The following is a 24,112-nucleotide window of genomic DNA, read 5'->3' as shown; positions in this document are numbered from 1 at the left end:
AAAGGAAATCAAGGATACCACATTACTCATTTCTATAAATGAAAATTGTCTGTGATAATCACAAGGCGAAGGGTCCTTCTCCCTTTTAGATATTGTTGGCAAGATTCTTGCCAGAATCCTCCTTAAAAGGCTGAACCTTCAAGTGGAAGACAGTCCTCTATCAAAAGCCAGTGTGGTTTCAGAAGGGGCCAAGTAATGAATGATATGGTGTTTACTGTCAGACAATTGTAGGAGAAATGATAGGAGCAGAACAGAGTTCTATACACAATATTCTGCAATCTGGCCAAATCCTTTGATATTGCTGGTTGTGAGGCTTGTGGAAAATAATCACAAAATTTAGTTGCCTAGAGAATTCATCAATATTGCCACTGATTCCATGATGGTATGCTTGCATGGATTCTGGATAACAGACAATGCTCTTGACTTTCCCAGGCCCCAATGAAGTGAAGTAGGACTGTGTGCTTGCTGCCATGTTTTCAGCAATGTTGATCAAAAGATTTACTACAACTCTGAAGGGAATGACCGAGGCTTATAATCATCCTAAAAACTTAGATGATATTATTACAATTCTTCTCATGTTTACATATAAAGCTATTCTCCAGGGAAAGAACCTGTTAAGTTCAATAAAAGAATTCTAGGAAATGGAAATTCATTTTAGGTCAAGCTAGAGGAGTTCCAGGCCCTTCACATTTCCTCATTCACAATCATTTTTAGTATGTTCTCTGTGTATAAGGTTTTGAAGTCCCTGCAGGAAGGAAGGAGGAAAGATCAATGGGTATAGGGTTATTTACACCTTTAGAAGGCACTAAAGGAGTCAATAAGAGCAATGTGATCTCATATGAAAGGACATCCTTAGGAGAGGGCAAAGAGAGACTCTAATATAAGGCTTTAGGAGGAAGTCTCTTCATGATTTCTCAGATTCTTCAATCTACTAAACCTTTTATTTCTTCTGAACTATCCATCCATCTGGCTGGTGTGCATCCTCATGTAGCTTTCCATTAGGTTATAGAATTATACCCAGAATTAATTCTTATGGTTCAAAGAGCTGGCACTATTGACTATTACCACTGACTTGTAACTCTTCTCTGACCCAGAACTTTTCTGCAACCCAGAACTTTTCTCGGATGTGGAATTCTTCTCAGATCGGAAACTCTTCTGTAACATGGAATTCTTCTCTGGCCTGGAACTCTTGGCTCTCTCCTTAGCATGGGCTGCAGTATGTGTATTGAATGCACCCACATAAGCAAAGCTCTTGCCACATTCAGAACATAAGAATGGTCTGTCCTTCTTATGTACATGGTGGTGTGCCCTCAAGGATGATTTGTGGACAAAGCTCTTTTTACAGTCAGGACATTGGAAGAACTTCTTCCTACAATGGTTGTTGATGTGTCTACTTAGCTCACATTTCCGGGTAAAATTCTTACCACATTCATCACAGGAAAGTGTCATCCCTGCTTTGTGCAGACTCTCATGGACTTTCAGAGATTTTTCCTGAGAGAAGCTCTTGTCACATTCAGAACACTGGAAAGCTGCCTTTTCTTTGTGAGATTTGGCATGTTCAGTGAGTTCACACCGCTGGGAAAAACATTTTTCACACTTGGGGCATGGGTAAGACTTTTTCTGCTTATGTCTACGCTGATGGACTTTCATGGTAGCCTTCCTATAGAAGCTCTTGTTACACTCAGGACACTGGAAGGGCTTTTCCCCACTGTGAACCCTGACATGTTCATTGAAGACATGCTGCAAGGCAAAGCTTTTGCCACACTCTTTACAAGTGAAAGGCTTCTCCCCACTGTGCTTGCTCATGTGGGCCTTCAGACTTCTATTCTGGCGAAAGCTTTTGTCACATTCAGGACACTGGAAAGTTTTCTCCTTGTTGTGGACTTGAAGGTGCTGAGCAAGCTTAGAATGATGAGGGAAACATTTGCCACACTGGCTACAGGAGAATGGCTTTTGTCCAGTATGGATACGCATGTGGGCATTCAAGTTGGTTCTCCGGGTAAAGTTCTTACCACATTGCCCACACTGAAAGGGCTTCTCCCCGCTATGGACCCTGAAATGTTCTGTGAGCATGTACTGCATGAGGAATCTCTTGCCACACTCCCCACAGATAAAAGATTTCATCCCACTGTGTTCACTTTCATGGGCCACCATACTTCTCCTCAGGCGAAATTTCTTACCACATTCAGGACACTGGTAAGGTTTCTCCCCAGTATGGACTCTCAGGTGTTCAATGAGTTTAATTTGCTGGCTGAAGCATTTGTCACACTTCGTGCAAGGGAATGGTCTTTCCCCTCTGTGTAGGCTATAATGGAGTCTCATGGTGGTTTTCCTTTTGAAGGTCTTGTCACACTCAGGACACTTAAAAGGTCTATCCAGTCTATGAAGTCTTCTAATGTGTTTAACAAGACTTGACTTATGAGCAAAGGTCTTTTTACACTCACTGCAACGGTAAGGGTTAATCCCATTATGCATGCTCAGGTGAATCTTCAGATTGACCTTCAAGCGGAAGCTCTTTCCACACTTGGTACACTGGAAGGGTTTCTCCCCAGTATGAACTCTGATGTGTTCAATAAACTTGTACTGATAAGAAAAGCACTTGTTACACTCACCACAGATGAACAGCTTTTCCTCCTTATGCAGGCTTAAATGGGTCCGCAGGTAAGACTCCTGGCAAAAGCTTTTCCCACACTCTCTACAAGTGAAGACATTTGCCCTGGTTGTGCGCTCAGGCCTCTTTGGGTTGACCCTTCTGGTAAGGTTCTTATTCCTTGTAGATTCCCGCAGGAAACCCTCCATCCTGTGCTTAATTTGATGTGCAGTAAGGCTCCTTTTCTGACAATAGCTCTTACCACACTCACTGCACTCAAAGCGCTCTTTGTTCCTTCCTTTTCTCTTGTTCTTTCCTTTCTGCCTACAGCTAGATTGCCTGCTAAATTTCTTTTTGCACTTTTCACATTGGCATTGGTTGTCTGAGTGGTTCCTTTGGTGTTTGACCAAGTGACCTTTGAATTGGAAGCTTTTCCCACATACATGGCAGGGATAGAATTTATGCCCACTTGGGGCTTCCTGGCAACTGACAGTTCCCAGGTTCTCCTTTTCCACCCTCTCAGTGGATCTGGTAGTGCTATTAGCTTCTGAAATTGAGAACTGTGAGTTTTGGGAAGAGTGATTTCTCAAGTTATTTCTTTGGTCAGACCTGCAGAATACACCTCTCTCTTTCAGTGTTGAAGATCCAGATAAGTCTTGGTTTCGAGAACCACTTGAATGGTGTTCCTTTGCATTTAGCTGCAGAGCTCTCTGATTTCCTGAAAGAAAGAGCAAAGGTGACAGAAACTTCAGAAACCATATCAGTGCTAATTTTCTTAAGCTTTGAAATGTAACACAGAGATCATGTTATTGCATTCATCCCTCATTTCTCCTACTTGAGTTCTTGCTACATTCCCCTCTAAACAACTTAAAAATAACTCCTCAAATAAAAGTTTTAAAAGGCAGAGCCAACAAAAGGTCAGAGTGAAAAAATTTTCTAGCCTAAGACAGTTTAGACAGTTGGCAGGAGAGATCTGTGACACTGAGTAAAGGCAGCTCTGAGTGTATGCCAGCAGCAACAGTGGGCCTTGAACATGACTACAATAGCTTCAGGAGCTCTTGGCTTCAAAGAAAGATGCTAGATGTACTTAAGCCCAACAGGAATTCCTGGAAGAGTTTTTAAAGAAAGAGATAAGTGGTAGAGAAAAAATTGGGAAAAGAAATGAGAGCGATGCTAAAAAATTGTGAAAAGATAATTAAGAGGTTGATTTAAAAAAAAGGCAAAAAAATAATGGAAAAATATAACACCTTAAAAACCAGAATTGGCCAAATGGTAAGACATATAAAATAACTGAAGAAAAGAACTTCCTAAAAAGAAAAATTAATCAAAAGAAAAAAGAGACACAAAAGCTCATTGAAGAAAATAATTTCTTAAAAATTTGACTTATGTAACTAGAAGCTAATGATTCCATGAGATATCAAAAACAAAAAATAAAACAAAATCAAAAGAATGAAAAACAGAAAAATATGTTAAATAGCTTTTTGGAAAAACAATTGAATATTTTATCAAAGAGAGATCATTTAAGAATTATTAGGCCTCCTGAAAATCATAATGAAAAAATAGAGCTTAGAATCTATTATACTTCAATGAATGTAAAAAGGCAGGGGTTAGCAATCATGATCTCAGACAAAGCAAAAGCAAAAATAGAGACCTAACTGAAAGAGATAATCTGGAAACTAAATTTTGTGAAAAGATATCATAGACAATGAATACCAAAACAATTTATAAATTTTTCTGATGGTATCATTTCTCAAATATATAAGCATGTGAGTCAAATTAATAAAAATAAGAATCATTCTCTGACTGATAAATGGTCAAAGGATGTGAATAGGCAGTTTCAGAAGAATAAATTAAAGTTATCTATATTCATAGGAAAGAATGCTCTAAACCAGTATGTGCAAACTTTTTAAAGAGGGGGCCAATGGAAAGGAAATGCTCATCTGTCAGTCTGTTTCTAAGGCAACTCTTTCAAAGTTTCATTGTATAGTATCCTACTCATTGTATTCATCAGATTAGGAATAATGTTGCGTGGCCAGATAGAACATTTCAGGGTACTGCATCTGGTCCATGCGGTAGTTTGCCCATCACTGCTCTAAACAACTATTCATTAGAGAATCTAAAATTAAAACCACTCTGAGGTACCATTTCACACCTATCAAATTGGTTCATATGATAGAAAGGGAAAATTAGAAACATTGGAGGGGACATGGAAAATTTGGGATGCTAATGTATTGTTGGTGAAGTTGTGAACTGATCCAAACATTTTGGAGATCAATTTGGAACTACACCAAAGGGCTATAAAACTGCACCTGCCTTTTGACCCAAACAATATCACAACTATGTCTATGCCCCAAAGGAATAAAAGGAAAATGATTTATATGTACACAAGTATTTATAGCAGCTCTTTTTGAAGTGGCAAAGAATTGGAATGTGAGAGGATATCCATTAACTGGGGAATAGCTGAACAAGTTATAGCATATTATTATGATGAACACTAGTATGCTATCAGAAATGATGAACAGGATGACTTTAGAAAACTCTAAGAAGATGTACATGAGCTGATGCAAAGTGAAGTAGGCAGAATCAGGAGAGCATTGTACATAGTAACAACAAAATTGTAGAGATGATTAGCAGTGAATAACTTAGCTATTCTCAGCAGTACAAAGATCCAAAACAATTATAAAGGGCTCATGATGAAAAGTTGCTATCCACCTCCAGAGAAAGAACTGATGGAGACTGAATGCAAATTGAAGCATATTTTTTTATTCTTGGGGGCTTGGGATTCACTTTCTTTTACAATATGGTGAATATAGAAATGATTTACATTATTGCACATACATAATCTACATCAAATTGCTTGCTTTCTCTAAGAGGAGGAAGGGGGAAGAGGTAAAAAATATAGAACTCAAATTTTTTTACAACCAAATGTTAAAAAATTTTTGTTTACATATAATTGAGAAATTAAATTTTAATTAAAAAATTTTAAGGTAGGGACTTTGGGAGTAGTGAGCATATTGGAATCACTGAAAACATTGCATATCTTTCAAAAATTATTGTTTTCAAATGGAAAAATGTATGTGAAAAACTTGCCATTAATAATGGACACTAGAAAGACTCCTCAGGGAAGATCACTCTGACCATGCATCTAACAGACAACTCCACACATAGTGGGTACATCTTGGACAGGAAATGGAGATGGACAGTGGCCTGGTACCAAAGTTGAACGGGAGGAAAAGATGAGGCTGGTCTTTGGACCAAATCATCATTGGGATTGTACCCAAAGCCTTTCCATGTGTTAGATGCTGCTAGAATTTGTGCTCCATTGGAATAGCCTTTAAAAAGCCCAGTTCAGAAAGGAAATTGTCAGTTGGGAAAACACCTCTGTATCAGATCTCTCTGACAAGGATCTAACATTCAAGATACATAGGAAATAAACACAAGTATAGACGACCATGAGCCATTCTTCAGTGGATAAATTTTCAAAGAATATAAACAAACAGCTCTCAAAAGAACTGAAATCCAAATGAAAGATTGTTCCAAATCACTAATAATGAGAAATAAAAAGCAAAAACCTATTCTGAGGTTTCACTTGAAACCTAGTAAATAAACAGAAATGGAAAAAGAAATAGTCATGGTTGTAGGGTCTGGCAGGAGAAGAGTGTGGAAGGCAAAGTTTGAGACCTCAACAAAGCTGAAGGCCATAACACAGCTGAAGTCTGTCACATATCACCCAAGGCTTGTAGCCTCAAGTCCCCCTTTCCCCACCTTTTTCTGCACTAGATGTTCCCACAAAATCACTGATATAAGCATTTCCTTGGGAATCTAAGTTAGGCTGTAACGTGTTGATTTATTATCCTATAGAAATCATTGTATAGACTCGATGAGGTAAACAGACTACATTGTACCACTTTATCAATCATTTACCTTTACTGTGTATGTGGAAACCTGTGCAAAATCTCTAGCTTTTTTGGCTCTCTCTATAAAATAGTAGCTATTCTCAATAAACCTTGCCCCTGATAGCTACCAGTGATATCAGTGGTCCTCCTGATTCCCACTGTGGTCTCTTATCATTTTCTTACCACCTTCTAAGGAAGAGAGTAATAAGAGGTAGGCACAGCCTCTTAGAAGGTCTGAAGCAAAAAGAAAGTTCCCATATATGCCAAAACATTCAAAGTGGCACTTTTTGTGATCTACTTTTTTGGGTCCACTTTCCAACTACAGTTCTGTTTGGATTCAGCTCCACAGAACAAAATGGCCCCATCCTGGGCATTCTCTGGTGCCCATCCATCTCCTCCATTCCCTGCCACTTTCCAGTTTCCTTTTGTATGTTGTCTTCCCCTGTTAGACTGTAAGCTCTTTGAGGGCAGAAACATTCTTTCTTATTATTATTTATATGCTTAGCAAGGTGTCTATGATACATACATAGTGGGCACTTAAGAAATGTTTGTTAAATTTAATTGAATAGTAAAGAACTAAAAATAAAGAGCATGCCCATCAACTAGGGAAACAGTTAAACAAACTTTAGCATGTGAATATTATGCAATATTATAGTGTTGTAAGAAATGGTGGATGTGAAGAATACAGAGGAGCATGGGAAGACTAAGGCAGAATAAGGAAAATGATACACAACTACAAGATAGAAAAAAATACAAAAGCCCCTGAAATTAAGCATTATATTTATAATGACCAGGCTTGGCAATGAAGTAAAGAGAATATTTACCTCCTCTTCAATGAAAAGGGTATAGAATATTACTCTCAGACTTCTTTAAAGTCTGTAATAATTTTGCTGAGGTACTTGCTTTTTCTGTTTTAACCTTTTGTCACAAGGTCTTAATCCTTCCCACTTACCAGCAATAGATTGTTGTTTCTCAAAGCTGTTGGAGTTACATAGCTCATCAGCATCAGATTCCTGTTCCTCAAAACTGTTGGAGCTATAAAGCTCATCAGCATCAGATTCCTGTTCCTCAAAACTGTTTGTGTTATATAGCTCAGCAGTAGCAGGTTCCAGTTCCTCAGTGTTGTTGGAATTAGATAGCTCATCACCACCAGACTGGATTATTCTCACACTTGTCTCCAAATTTGCCAGATTCTTGAAGACTGGTTCCTTTCCTTGTTCAATATGGCATATCAAGTCTGGTTTGGGAATAGTATAATCTGTGTAGAGAGGACAAAGAGGCAGATATTACATTTCATAAGCTCTTAGTAGGGAGACAATTTCACAGAAATAACATTTCTCCAAGTTCATTACATTTAAGTGAACTTAAAGGCTGCTAAGGTGGTGCAGTGAATAGAGTGCTAGTTCTAGAGTCAGGAAGACTTGATCTCAAATCCAGTTTCATACACTTATGTCATTTACCTTCTATCTGCTTTAGCTCCCTAATTTGTAAGAGAGGGATAATAATAGTATCCACCTCTCAGGGTTGATGAGAATATAAAACAAGATACTAAAAGATGGTATTTATAATGCTAGCTATAATTATTATTATTATTACTTACAAACAATGGGAACAAATGTTTAAAAATGGACCTTGGAATAGATGAGAATAAATATCTATGTGATCAGGATAGAGGTTTTTGTTTTGTTTTATTTTAGCAAAGAAACCTAGCTATCCAAGTTGATAGTAATAAATGGAAACCAAAGAAAGTATACATAGGAGAAGATGTATAGCAGATAATACAGAATGAAGGAGCTTTCTCAACTGAGAGAGAGACCTAGATCTCCATCATGTGAAAGTTCCACAAAAGAGAGAAGTTCTTGCTGAAGGAGTTTGTGATGTTATTTGTTTTAGGTGAAATTTTCCTGCCTGAGATGTCCTTCACACAGGCTTGCACATCATCATATGCCAGTACTCCTCTCACTATAGTAAGTTTGCTATGGATCGGGAGCCTTCTAAAAGTTAGAAGTGACAGATCCTGGAACCAAAACTCATTTTTCCCTTTCCCCCTTTCCTACAGCCCCAGCACCTATCCAAACCGTGAGACAAAGCCCCAGTAAAACCTGGCAGAACATCAGGACTTTGCTGTCAGTCCTAGACAAAGGACCTCCTGAATCACTGACCACCAGGCCTAAGAACTTCCCACCCTCAAAGACCCAGATTCCCAACCCCCTTAGGGCCATTTGATGTGTTTCACACAAATATCCCAACTTTGCCCAATAAGGACAACCCTGGTTACCTCATCCCAGACCACCACCTATAAAAGATTGCCCCCTTCTCCACCCAGGTGGAGACCCCTAGCCATCTCCTGGTTTCGGGCTCCCCTTTGCTCCCCCTTTCTACCCCACCTCCTTTTCTGCAATAAAGCTTTGTTGCATTACTCAATCTCTCTGTCTCATTAGCCTTGGGTTGGACCCCCTGTTGGCCAGATCCGACAAGGAGTACACTCTCAGTCTCTGGGGGCTTTTCTGCTTCCTTTGCCACTTCCCATTTATTCCCATCCCTTCATTTCTACGGGGTTTTAGTGTGGAAGGAATGTGTCATGTCCAGTGACTTGGTCACCTTGTGGGTCTAGAACTCCATTCTACAAGTATCTTCCAGACTCTGCACATTATCACTTGGCCTGCTTTGATGCTGCTTCTACTTGGTGAAGCTTACGTTCTCCATCAGGAACAACAACGTCTGGGCCAGAGAGGGGCTTTGTACTCCTCCTCCCGCTCCTAAAAGTCTCTCCACTCCTGCCTAAGGACCCCAGGTATTTGTGGGCAGCTCAGGAAAAAATCAGCTAGACATTTTTTTCACTTTTGACCTCTTTGGCCACTTTGTTGTCCATGGCTCAGTCCATAATTCATAGCCTCTTGGCTTCACTTAGCACAGATGAGTAAAAGGGGGAAACCCTAAAATTGTAAAGATTTGCCCCTCTATGTCCTTAAATTTCACTGTTGGCTCTTTATAGCAAAATAGGAGCTGGGCAAGCAGGTTTCAGGCGAAAAGATGATTTTTTTTGTTCCTTTTTAGCCAAGAATATAAAACTAACATGGTTGTTAGGAAAAAAGCAAGAATGTGGTTGCTTAAAAAAAACCCTTTGCAAAGTTTATATTTTTAAGGCAAAGTTTAATTTTTAAAATTAAGTTAAGTTTTAGTTTGCTTTATAAAAATAATATCCTGCATGCTTTCTAATTCAATAAATATTTGCCTTTTAAATTATCTTAAAAATTCTCTGGGGTTACACCTTAATGAAGTATGCCATACAATGGTACCCTGTTAGTTTGGATTTAGGAGTCTACCTCCAATGAACTATTTGTATGAGAGTCATTTAGATTTTAACTGAAATGGTATAGCTAATAATAGATAGTAGTATAATGGTATATCATGGTACAGCTAATAAGAGGTAATAGTATAAGTATAATAGTATATTATGGTATAGTTAATAATAGTTAGAAAAATAGGTAATAAAAGAAAATAACATAATAGATCATTGTGATCATTTCAACCTTTAGTGCCATCTATAAATGATACACTGGATTTAAGAACTTATATAAGCAGAAAGGAATAATAAAGAGTGAAATAAGTAGTCCCCAGAAAAGGGCACTACAAGTGAATGTTATTCAAGCTAAGGGACCAGGGTAAAAGTAGAGAGGGTATAATAGAGCTGGCAGGATTCTGATCTGCACTCTTATTTGGATTGGGAAGGAATAGACTAAAAGGAAAAAAAAAGAGAAAATCGCAATTCTGTAAACTAAAGTTATCTGGAATAAATCAAGATAACAAGTGGTGGAGAAAAGAATCTGACTTGGGGGAAGATTAGGATCAAATTAACATAAACAAAATTAAGCCCAGAGACCAAGTACAGAAGATGAAGGGGTTGGGGGTGTCAGTTTTCCCTAATGGTGAAACACACTTGTCACCGTTTGAACTATTGTATGGACAGCAACTGTGGGTAGGAAAAGCTCCAAGAGACACTAATTATCTATAACATCTAGGAATCTAGTGCAAAATCTATGAGTATGTCACCTTATTGAAAGAGAGATTAGATGAATTGCAAAAATTATCCTTAATACAGCAAAGAGTTCCACTTGACTTTAGCCTACATAATTATCAATCTGGAGATAAAATCTATATCAGAAATTTTACAAGAAGATCAGTGTTAGAACCAAAATGGTGTGGACAACATGAAATAATCTTAGTTACACCTACATCTGTAAAAATCAAGGGAAAAAATTCATGGTATCACTATTCACACTTAAATCCCTCAGTGAAGCCAAGACCTTATCCAAATATTCAGCCTCAAATGCAAGAAACAGAACCTCAAATGCAAGAAACAGAATCTCATCCAAGCATTCAGTCTCAAATGCAACAAACACAAGAAACAGAATCTGACATAGAAATTGAGCCTCAAAGCAAAGGATCACACTCTGAAACAAAGCCTCAGACAGAAAGACACCAAGACACAGATGCAGACACAAATGAAACACAAGAAACAGATCACTATCAAGAACAAGGCACTCAAATCATTGATTTAGATCACACAAATACTTCATTCACACATGAAGATCAACAGTTAAACCTATCAGAACTCAGCAGTGGTGAAGAAGAAAACTGAACATTAGACTAAACATTACATACATTACATCAAAGACAAGTGCAAACACAAAAATATCATAAGAAGAAATTTTGTGTCAACACAAAATTTAACATAACATCACACAGTCACACATTGTTTCCTGATCCAGGGATTCTTCAATCAAGTCAACAACTGACAAGATGGGTATCCAGCAAAGGAGAAGAGAGATGAGATCCCGAAGATTCCAGAGTTCCAGAAACATGAGGACATCAGGACCAGCACAAGGACAACAAGAGACGTTGCACTACAGACTGTACACGGACCTGAACTGTGACAACACCGATGTGACTCGGACATCCTCACCAGAAGAATCACAAGGAGAGAAAATCAGCAAATCAAGATTAGGTTTGAATAGGTGCAAGGTTTTCACATTCAGACACTAAACACAAGGGAAATGCACAAATTAGAATGCATGCAACAGAACATAAGCTGATTGACAGAGAGATTCTGAAGAAGAAGGTGAGTATAAACCAATCAATAAATGTTAGGTCATGAGTCCAACACATAGTCACAATAAAGTCACATCACATGTACATAATGTAAATAAATGTAAATAGTTTGAAATAAAGTTCAGTGACCTAAATAAGCGAGAGAACTAAGATTCTTTGTAAGGTCAAAGGTACTCATTTCATAGGAACATCACATGAACACCTTGTACATATGTAAAATATTGTTACTAACAAATAAGGCATAACTCTACTAACCCATAGGGAAAGAGTAGATGCAGGGAAATTCAGTTCTAGCTAGCATAGGGTCAGTATAAAATAGTTATAAAATGTTCAAACAAAACTGTTAATAGGAAAGTTAGACAAAATTGTAGAGTGTAGTTAGTTAGGCATGAAACTAATTGACTAACACATTAACTATAGCGTAAGAATTACTGGCAAACTAATCTTCCTAACCATAGACTAGGGAAGAGAAGAAATGTTAGAATTTATTGTGAGTTAGGAATGTTATTTGAAGTTCAGTATTAGAAATTTAAGCCAAGTTATTGCAAGAATTGCATTAATTTAAAGTAAGAAACAACATAGATAGTCATTCTTACATGTTCTGATGATATTTACATGTTATACTTATGTTCAAATGATATGTTCATGGAAATATTGTATTCAAACCCCACACTTTCCCAGAAAAATCTATCCTAAACCCTTGTCATTAGCTTTAGGCTAGAAAGATAGATAAGACATTAGATAAGATAGAATTTATTATTTTGGGAAGGGTAGTTAATGGGATAGAAAAACATTGTTAAGAATAGCATAGAGTAGAGATCATCCACGGACAAGATCAGCTGGAAATTTACAGGTTGAAATTTCCAAAAACAAAACAATATTCATGTCATATTCAAACTCTGGGAGTTGAGAGTCATACCTTGGCTGACAGGTGAAGACAGTTGGACATCAGAATGTTCCCAGAGGCCATGAGGACAGGAGGAAAGGCAGTTGGCCAGAAAGGATATAAATAACCTTGCAGCCCCCTGACAGGGACCCCTTGGACCTCTTGTCTTTTGGGTCCTTGGCTTTGCCTTGGCTGAGTCTTGCCTAAACTCTTGCCTTGGACATTTGATCTTGAACATTGATTGACCTGTGGATCCTCTGATTCTCTCTGAATCCCTAGATATTTAGGCACCTAACCCATTTCTAGATAGTTAGGTATCCTGGGGCCCGGGGGGAATCTGGGAAGTGGGTAGAAGAAGAAGAAGAGGGTGGTAAAGCGTGGCATTTCCTGAAGGCTGTAGCAAACAACTAGCAGTAAGAAGCTGAGAGAAACCGTCATCAATATTTGCATCATCCAGTTTGCTTACTCTGGTTTGGCTGTGGCCAGGCTGAGCCAGAGGAGGTGAAGAACAAGCCCAGCATTAATGAACAGCCTACAGTCCTGAGGGATTATTGTCATAGCTTTAGTGATAGGGTCACCTATTCCCCAACCCTTTCCTGATCATTCCTTTCCCTTGTTAAACAACATAGATAAAGTTATTAAGTACCTTCCTGGAGTAGTTATTCCATCACCACTCTGGGGAGGGAGCAATGCAGTCAGATGAACATTATTCAAGGCTGATAGAGCCCAATATCAATAATCAATCAACCCCAGGTGGGACCTGAAACGGTTACCCATCCATTAACCTTAAGGGATCCTGTCTGGGCACTGTTATAAAAAAGGGCAGTTATTATAACATCCAGCTGGGTGGCAGGACTCGGGTGTCCCTGCACCAGCCATTAGGGAACCAAACCAAAGCCTCCTCAGATTAATATCTTAGATTACTACTACTAATAACCAGCCTAATAGTGGTAGTATACAGATTACTCTCTTCTTTTATAACAGTGGGGGGAGTAACCAAGGGAGGGTAAAATCAATACAAAAGAATTAAATAAAGAAAAGAACAAACATTAAAATTATAAACTTAGATAAAAATGGGTTAAATTCCCTGGGGAATGAAAAAAATAAAATCTGGCAATTTGCCATATACAAAAAAAAAATTCTAAGAAATTTAGACATAGAGGAAAAGTGGACTAGAAAATAAATTTATTATGTATTAAATGAATCCCCCCAAATCAGAAGTTATATTAATGATTTCAAGTAAGATTAAAAACTATATGTTGAGTGATAAATATGAAAATAACTTTTTGCTTGTAAGCATTTCTGATGATGTACAATATCATTAAACACATATGTAATACATAATGTGGTAGAAAGGGCACTGGACCTGAAGTCAGAGAAACTCAGTTCAAATTCCACCTCTGACACTACCCAAATGATCTTGGACTAGTTCCTTAGCCTCTCCTGGCTACACTTTCCTCTTTTGTAAAATAAGGGGTTTGGACTAGATTTTTTCTAAAGTTCTTTTCAGCTATGTTGCTATGACCTGCTACTCACCTATGCTCATAAATAAAAGAAAAGCTAATTAAATTTTAAAATAGCATAGAAATTAACCGGGTAAATGTAGAAGACTTAAATATTCCTTTTTCAAAGCTGAAAAACAAAACAAAACAGACAAACAGAAAAGGAAAATAGACTTGAACAGATTTTTATTTGAAAGACTTATTATCTTCCAAATAAGAATTGTAGAAAACATACATTTTTTAGCATCACAAGGTATATTTACAAAAACTGATCATGTTATAGGGCACAAAGAAATCATAAATAACAAGAGGAAAAATATCAAACACATTACTAAAAAACCATGATTTAACATAAGTTGCCATAAATATATGAAGTCAAGGAAAAAAAACAAAAGATTAAGAATTGTCTATGCTTTCTGCCTCCATTTCTTCCCCTCTCCTTCATTCTGCAGCCTTTTCCAAATTTAATTTTGACCTAATTCAAGGGAAATGCTGCATGCTACTCAGAGGGAGTGTGGTCCTGAACCGTGACAGGTAGAGATCTCTATCTAGGAAAAAGCCAAGAGGATGAGGCATAGCCAAAGGTAGGATTGTCTTGACTCAGTTTCCCAATTGTGTTACTGCCTTTTAAATAGGAATGATTATTTCTGAGTCTGGCTGTGAACTAAAATTGTTACTATAGGAATAGGGTTGTCAACTACAACTCTTGCCTGAAGTCAAACAGAATTAGATTCTTTATCCTGGTATACATGTTTTAGATTATTTTGTGCCATTTGTTTTAAGCCTGAAGGACCAGTTTTGATGCAGTTCTAACCATGTCCCTGCTTTTTTCTTTTGAAAAAAATCTCTATAATCAGAGCAAGTGGTCAGTAGAAGATATGGGCACAATACAAATAGGTAAGATCTTAATGTCTTCGTTCTGAATGTGTAATCATTCTATATTCCAAACAACTAAGTAAATTAGTACTTAGATTTGTCATCTGTCTGCTAATATTTACACAGTCATGTATTAATATTTATTCCTTTTTTAATATGGTTAACAACTGAACGTGCTCTACAATATCTGTTCTCTTTCTACACTTGGAAACTAATTCCTTAAGTGTATATTCTTATGGTAAAAACTGGGGTTAACTTATATTTTTATCTGGGGCCAGAAGGATGAGTAGAAGACAGGAATGGACAATAGTCTGGGACCAGACAAGTTAGGGAAACTGGGTTTGGCAGTTTGGGGAATGGCAGTTGACAAGAGTGACTGTTGGGCCTTAACTGCCACACTGATCCACCTTCCCAGGGAGTCTGTGAAACTAATATGAGTAGACTGACAATAGGTTTTATAAACAGGATTTAATCCAATGAACTATAGTCTGAAAGAAGGGAAAAGGGAAAAGGGGGTTCTATTCTACCAGTCTATGGGCAAGCCTCAGGGTCAGGGAATGAACTTATCTACACTAAGCTAGAAATTCTAGCAGGGCAGGGCACAATGGAGATCAGGAATGAAAGTGGAATCCTCACTGCTGAGTCCTGTCAAAATCCAGCAATGATACAGCTTTCCCAGGTCTTCAGTTGGATAAGTCAGGGAGCTAAACCAACCTGAGCTGACCAGCAACCCAGGTTAGGTTTTATAGTCTCAACCTAACCTCCCACAGGCAAATGACTTTCCTCCTGGATATCAGGATACAAACTCCACTTCCTCTGAGGTCTCTCAGGGGGTCAGTTACAACTTGTCCCCAACCACCATAGAGTCCATCTCAGAGAGAGAAGCACACTTCCTGCTTCCCCATTCCATTTAGAATTCTCCAGCCTTGCTTGCTAAGCCTCCTAAATAATAATTTATTAATCTTCTTCACAACAATATACACATCCCATACCAAGATTTTTGTTTCAATTGGAGTAAAGTCAGCCAATTGTAAATAAATTCATCTGTGTAATCATTGAACCTAGGGGTGGAAAGACTATCTGCAAAGAGTGTTTTTCCTCTATTTTCATATATACAGGAATAAATCCTTAATAGTTTCTGATCCTCCTAAAGGAATTGGAATTAATTGGAGTGAAAAGTATTGAGAAAGCTACAGGACCAGATAATCCTGTATATCAAATGTAAAAGGTTCTAATGGAGTATGTAAAAACCTAAATTCTCTGAATTTTCAAATGAACTGTGGGTTCCAAATTTGATGTTCTTCTTATAGTTTTATTGTTAATAAGGTCAGAACCACGAGGTTCTAGATGGTTTTCACATCAACCAGTTTTTGGAGAAGTAAAATTTGAGAGGCTGAACTAACTTGTATTAAAATTTGCATCATAAAAGATTTTAGCAGGAACATCTAAGAAGTTTCTACAAGTAGCTTGGAACAAACGAATGAAATCTACTAAAGAGGAGACCTATCCCAAAATGTCCAAGAAAAAGTATTTTCAGAAATCAGACCTCTGCGACAGACATGTCAGATCCAAAAGAAATGTGCTGACATTGGGGGTGGGCTACTAAAATTGGAGGAGATTTAATGTTAGTTCATGTTGATAATCATTATTATATTACTTTGGCTTGTTTGTTTCACTTATCTTAGAATCATAAATTTTCTTTCTTTCTTTTTTTTTTAAATAAAACCCTTACCTTCTACCTTAGAATTGAGACTAAGTATTGGTTTGAAGGCATAAGAGCAATAAGGGGGGCAGGCAAATAGGGTTAAATGACTTGTGTAGGGTCACACAACTATGAAATGTCTGAGGCTAGATTTGAAGGACCTCCCATCTTGAGGCCTCACCCTCTATGCACTGAGACATCTAGTTGCTCCTGTCATGTAAATTTTCCACCAAGCAAAACTAGACACTGTTTCTCCTAATGGCATAGACCTGATGAGTGGACTCTTTTTTTAGGGCCACCATCCCTTGGGCTGGAAACAGCTCTCTTGAAAGCAGTATATGTCTCATGTCAGCCCAAGTTGCTGTGACAGCTAAATCTCTCCTTATCATACAATATGAACTCAATTCCCTACCCAGAGTAGTCCTCCAAAACTGGAGAATTCTGGATGTTCTCCCAGCTGCCCAGGATGGTGCCTGTGTTTATATTCATGAGAAATGTTGTTTCTGTATGAATCAGTTCAGGGTCATCGTTTCCAGTGTCCACGCACTGAAAGAGAAGGTTACCTTTTTCTCTGCCCTTGGGGAATGAAAGCTTGATATATTTCCCACTGGCTTCCAGGAGGGCTGGGTTCCCTCTTCCACACCACACTGTAAAATTTATTATTGTTTCTTCTTCTGCATCTTAATATTTTTGTGGTTGTCAGATGTCTCCTAGCTATTTTGTCCAGCTGCTCAAACAGATCATAATTAAACTTATGTTCCACCAAATTTTTCTTTCTTGGCCATGAAGGGTCCCTTAGGACCTGCTGGCCAAAAGGAGAGGATGTGATATTGTTTCTAATGGCTCTGTGTTGTAAGAATTGTCTTTTACTTTCCAGAGTTTGAAGAGGATTGCCAGGATTAACCTCATAGAACAGTGACGCATGGACTGGAAATGACCCTGTGGATGTTCTTGTCACAAATCACAATCAAATCAGCCTCGAGAAGTCCTTGAGTCAAATGGATAACTCCAAGGTTGTCTCTTGCTATCTTATCATAATCCACATCCTGGTTCTTACATTCCAAACTATTGAGGAATGAACCCTACAACCTCTGTTATTGAACTGAAATTTCCACCCTTTGTTACCCAACTGTGAAACTCTCCTCATTTTGGAATGTTATAAAACCTGTTGCTTACTTTTCCTCCCCAGACTTAGTCTTTGTTCCAAGTACCAGCACGTCTGAGCTTTCTCTCACTCAGTGAAATAATAAACAGTTTTCACTAAGAAATGCTGTTGCTCTATGGTTCTTAATTTTTAGGGTTAACAGTCTGTATTATGCCCCTTAACTGTGAGAATTACTGAAACTTTATCATAGGTCCTCTATTCATATCTTTGTACACATTCATTCTCATTCTCTCTCTCTCTCTCTCTCTCTCTCTCTCTCTCTCTCTCTCTCTCTCTCTCACACACACACACACACACACACACACACACACACACACACACACACACACCCCCTCNCACACACACACACACACACACACACACACACACACACACACACACACCCTCATCAGCTCCCAGGAGTTAAATGATTATCTTTAGGCTGATAACACCTAACTACATTCAGCCTCTCTCTTCCCTGAGTTTCAGTCCTGTGTCTTCAATTGCCTATTGGATATTTTAAACCAGATGTCCCAGAGACATCTCTAAATCAGCATATCCAAAATAAATCTCATTATCTCCTCCATTAAACCTATCACTCTTCAAAACTTCCCTATTTCTGTCAAAAATACCATCACTCATCTGGCAACCAGGTTTATAATCATGTTATTAACTGTGAACTTCAACCCTTCACTCACACAAAATATCAAATCTGTTGTCAAACCTTGTCATTTTTGTGCTACATTTCTTATATCTGACTCCTTCTCTCTGCTCATAAGATTACTTCCTTAGTTCAAGCCCTTATAGCCTCTTCCTTAGATTATTACAACAACCTTTTAATTAATCAAATTTCAAGTCCCTATCCACTTTAGTCTATCCTTATATTATTGCCAAAATAATTTTCCTATACTGTAGATCTGGCCACATCATTCCCCAACTCAATAAACTCTACTGGCTTCTTATTTCTTCTAGGATCACATATAAACTCTTCTGTTTAGCTTCTAAAACCCTTTACCACCTGGCCCTAACTTATCTCCTCAAATTCACTGCATATTTCTCCCCTCTCACATTTTCTCATCCCATCAATTGGGGAATGGCTAAGCAAGTTGTGGCATGACTGTGCTGGAATACTACTTGGAAGTGAGAAATGATATACAGATTAATTTAAAAAAACATGAAAAGACTTACATGAAATTAAGAAGAGCAAAATGAACAGAACCAAGAGAATACTATATACAAGAAGAATATTGTTTGAAGAATAACTGTTAGTTTCCACCTCCAGAGAAAGAACTGATAAATAGAAATGGGCATGACATAGTTTTATATATACATTTTTTTGGTCAAATGATGAAGACATTTCCCTCTAGAGTAGAGAAGGGAGGATGAGAGGGACATACCTAAGAAATTTAATATAACAAACAAATAACTAATTTTTTTTAAATTAAGAATTAATGTTGTAACAGCATCCTTCTATAAACTTATATCCTTTTCCTCACTTGAATTGAGAATCCAATGAAAATAGGAAATGTTCTTAATACCTTAAGGAAATCAGGAAAAATAGATCAATGGAGGGAATGTCTTTTTAATAACCGGAATATGAAAGTTCCCTTTAATTTATCACAGACAAAATCAAAAGAGGTGACATCCCTTTTGTTTGTGGATTAGACTAAAAAAAGGAGCCATCATTGGATTTCTGAGAAAACAAGTCTTTCCTAGAGAATATAGGATGACTGACATTAACCTTTGATAAATCCTTACAAAATCCTAACTGAAATTATGTTATTTTGTTTTTCATTGTTGAGAAATTTTGATCAATAAACATTTATTAAGTACCTACTATGTGCCCGGCATTGTGCTTCTACATCTTTTGTTTCATCTACTTCATCCATAAAATATGAGTTAGATATTGCTTGGAACCAGAAGGTTCTTACAAGTAGACAAGTAGACAGAAACTCTTTCTTTAAATAAAATGCTTATGTATTAGTAAAATGTATCTCTCAGAGAACTGACCAAAACACAGGCTACTGTGTTTTTCTTTTGCAGATGGCCTAAATTTCAGTTCCTGAGATAGTGGTATTTAGCTTTAGGCTAGTCATAGCTGGAAGGTCATCTAGACAAAAACACTGGCAAAGTACCCTGATACAAGTGCCAGGATAGTAATAAAAATGCAAGAATTATCTGTTTTGAGGTTTAGCTGAAGCTCCTGCCAGTCAGTGAGATCTAAAGACAGGGTCCCTGGGTGGTTGACGTTCAAATCAAGCTCCCAGTGCTCAGTGAGCTTTGAGGCTCACCATTCAAAAATAATTTTTAAAAAGAGAGTTCAGCCAAAAAGTTAAGGGTGTCTCCATTGTTTTATGTATATTCACTATAAGCAGGAAACTTGCAAATTCTTAGATAAATAGAATTTATATACCAGGTATGATTAGGCTAAACTATTTCCAAAAGAAGTATCCTTTGATCTGGATAAAATAGAATATTTAAAAGATATTTTGTGGGATAGATGAGAAAATTCCAGCAAAACATATTGGTTTCTGACAGGTTTCACTAAAATGCAGTATAGTTTTTCTTCCACAATAGTTTCAGTAAAGTAACTAAGTATAACATAGGTTGACAAAAATCCATTCACATTTACTAATAAAAAGGAATGATAGGAAGAGAAATCAATTTGAAAATAGTTATAATATCTAGAAGTTAACCTACCAGGCAACACTCAGGACTTATATAAATGTAATTATAGAACACTAAAGAAATGTTTGTTGTTCCACTGTTTTTCAGTCATGTCTGACTCTTTGTGACCCCATTTGGGACTTTCCTGGCAAAGATATTTAAATAGTTTACCATTTCCTTCTCCAGCTCATTTTACAAATGAGCAAACTGAGGTAAACAGGGTTAAGTGACTTGCCCAGGGTCACACAGTTACTGTCTGAGGTCAGATTTTAACTCAAAGTGTTCCTTACTCCATGTCTAGTTCTCTATCCATTGCATCACCTAACTGCCTTATATCTTACGATGCTATGACTCAAAAGTAATAAAAAAAAAACAATAGCATAGGATTTAAAACACCAAAAATTAGAAATTACTTGGGGAAAGAATCTCTATTTTAAAAAAACACTTCTGAAAAAACTGAAACTCAATTAATTGGCAAGAAAAGGGTTTAGACCAGTTATCTTAAACTATTTACCACACTAAACTCCAAATGGATAGTTCACTTAGATGTAAAAAGTCACACGAAAAATCACTGGCAAACAATCTTATTCCTAAGACTGCCAATGTAATCAATAAATATTGTGTGTGTTCTGACTCCTCCATGACCTGGCCATCTTTTCTCAAGCTTCCCTATTCCCTATTTGGTTTTTGGTCATGTCCAGCTTTTCAGAACCCCATTTGGGATTTTGTTGGCAAAGATACTGGGTTTGCCATTCTCTTCTCTAGCTCATTTTACACATGAGGAAACTGAGACAAAAAAGATTAAATGACTTGCCCAGGATTATACAGATAGATAGTAAATGTTTGAGGGCAGATTTAAACTCTCAAACATGAGCATTCCTGACTCAAGGACTGGCTCTCTACACTGTACCATCTAGTTGCCCAATATTGAAATTATGCCAGTTAATAATCCCAAATGGTCTCTAAGTATTCCAAGTGAAAGGAAGAGTCAATTGATACTGCAAATTTCTTTAAGAAATTGACAGTCACCCCAATCTTCAGCAATCATCATTCTGATCAGTAAGCAGGATCAACATGGAGGCAATACCCTCCACCAGCAAACAGATTAGAACTCGACTGGCATTTTTTAGTAATAAAGTATTTTTAAAGTATGTACATTTCTTAGAAATAATACTATTGCATAATTAATGACTATATTATAGTATAAACAAACTTTTATATGAACTGAGGAACTGAAAAATTTGTGTAACTCATTTTGTTGCAATATCCTCTTCCTTGTGGTAGTCTGGAACAGAACCCACAATATCGCCAAGGTATGCTTGTATTCTTAATGTACTTTTGGGAGAGAAAGTATATACTTTCTTGCTAAGTTGAATGGGAAATATATTCTGTTACTACTTTTCTTATCATACCTTTCATAAACTAACTTTGTTTTGAGCTAATTTTGTCTTCTGACTGATCATCAAAAGTAAACACTTTGATAGGGGCTTATGAAATTATAGTTCTGCATTATGACTACAGACCACAGAATACCTTGAACCTGGGATAATTATTTACCAGACCCATTCTGCAAGTTGAATAAGGGGGTGTCCCTGGTCCCTACATAACTATTTCAATAAATTCTCCAAATTGCTAATAATAATAGAAAGGTAAACTAAAACAATTTTGAGCTTCATCTTGAATATATTTTAAAAGATGGAAATGATCAATATTGGAGGGAAAACAGTCATATTAATGTTCCTACTGACCTATGACCTATGATTCTAGATGTTCCTAATAACCAAAATAGAATTATGTGAGAAATTTTTGTTAAGTGTTCAGATCTGTTTGATCCAATGAGCTTATATTATTATATTATCTCCAAGGTCAATGACAGAAAAAAATTGTCATATATACCATCATATTCATGGCAATACTTCTTGCAAAAGCAAAAAGCTGGAAGCAAATAATTTCATTAAATGCAACAAACATTTATTAAGCTCTGACTTTGTGCTAGTTGCTAAAGTGCAAAGACAAAGGAAATAGTTTGGGCTCTCAAAGACACTCATTTATCCAACCTGCTCAGAAGGAGTAATCCTTCAGGTCAGGGTCATATTCATTCTTTGGCATCTTAAGAAACTTGCATGAATTTTAAATCCAACAAGATGGAGTTCTTTCTATTCAATCTCTCCAATAAAGACCCTCTAACTACCATCTACCAAAAATTATATTAACCGTTAGTCAGGATCTCTCTACTGTCTTCTTTTTTCTTTTTCTTTCCTTCTTTCCATCTCTCTTTCACCTTACCTTCTGTCTCAGAATCAATAGTGTATTGGTTCCAAGACAGAGCAGTAAGAGCTAGACAATGGGGATTAAGTGACTTGCCCAGGATAACACAGCTAGGAAGTTTCTGAGGTCAGATCTGAAGCCAGGACCTCCCATCTCTAGGCATTGCTCTCAATCCCCTGAGCCTTCTAACTGCCCCTTCTCTTTTTCAACTGTCTATTTCAGGAAAGGTACTAGAGCAAGTACGATTTGTTTGCTGAGAAGGAATTATTGTGCCAAAATAAAAATGTAAATTAAAAAATATATCATATTTTCCATTGCCAGTCATTCCTTCCCATCATTAGTCCCACTCTGAACCCCCCAGACACTTTTAGCTATTTTCATCATCTCTCCTTCTGACCATATTGCTGTTGCTTATTTCTTTTCCTTCTATTTCACTACTTTCATCAGTACTAGGTGACCTGTGTCTGTCTCCATCACTGACAACACAGGGACAGCTCTGCCTTCCTCCCGAAGGCACACAGAGTTCTAGCTTCACCAACATATATCTTGAGTGACCTCCAACCCCCTCTCCCCACCACAACACAATTTTCCCATTATAAAAGAGTTGACTGTACTTTGGAAAATGGGAACAAAGAGATTATGATTAAATAATAGCATTACAGCATTTTGATAGCATCTACAACAGAAAGGGATTGAAAGCTTCTGTCAGTGGATTCACTTCAGCTCTCTGAGGATGCTGTGCACCTACCAGTCTCATACCTGGGAGTGGATAAAATAAATAAATCCTTAAGATTAAAAAAAACTTCAATTTACCATTTTTTATTTTAAAATTTTATTTTAAAATTAAAATTTTTAAATGGCCTAATATCTGCGGTAGGTTAAAATAGGTTAAGTAAAATTGCAAAAATATGTGAAATAAGGAACACAATCTCTAATTAAATTCCAAAGACAAAGTAGTCATTTAAAAAAAGGTGTTTTATTTTGTTGTTTTTATAAGTATAGTGTTTACAGCAGTTCAAAAGCTCAGAAGCTCATCATCAGAATGGAGAAAGGGAAAAAAACCCACATATGCCATCTAGTAAAAGTTGGAGGTCATTGGATTATAAGGGACTACGGCTGAGATTTTGTTCTTTACTGTAAAATGGGGCTAATACTTGGCCTGGCTACTTCCTAACAAGCTTATTATGATGATCAAATCATATAAGTGAGATTCTGTTAAAAAAATTATATATTGGGGGTAGCATGGTAGATAGACTAGGGCTGGAATCAGAAGGATATTATAACAACCTGGATTCAATTGTGACCCCAGTTGCCTAGGTCTTGCCTCTCTTGTGTCTTAGAATTAATATTAGGACAGAAAGAAGGTAAGGAGGAAGGAAGGAAGGAAGGAAGGAAGGAAGGAAGGAAGGAAGGAAGGAAGGAAGGAAGGAAGGAAGGAAGGAAGGAAGGAAGGAAGGAAGGAAGGAAGG

The 24,112-nt window shown here is 37.3% G+C and overlaps 1 protein-coding gene across 1 annotated transcript in view; it reads right to left on the bottom strand.

Annotated features, from left to right (window-relative positions):
* Positions 1–1,023: 1,023 nt before the first annotated feature.
* Positions 1,024–24,112, bottom strand: part of LOC123249882 (zinc finger protein 271-like) — a 26,509-nt gene continuing 3,420 nt past the window's right edge. Inside the window, exons 2-3 of the mRNA XM_044678979.1 lie at positions 7,439–7,744; positions 1,024–3,308 (exon numbers count right to left, since the gene is read on the bottom strand). Of these exons, the coding sequence (XP_044534914.1) occupies positions 1,024–3,308; positions 7,439–7,744 (2,591 nt within the window). The remainder of the gene's footprint in view (positions 3,309–7,438; positions 7,745–24,112) is intronic.

Source organism: Gracilinanus agilis, chromosome 5 (genome assembly GCF_016433145.1).
Source record: "Gracilinanus agilis isolate LMUSP501 chromosome 5, AgileGrace, whole genome shotgun sequence".
Classification (NCBI taxonomy): domain Eukaryota; kingdom Metazoa; phylum Chordata; class Mammalia; order Didelphimorphia; family Didelphidae; genus Gracilinanus; species Gracilinanus agilis.
This window is presented reverse-complemented; position numbering and strand designations above follow the sequence as displayed.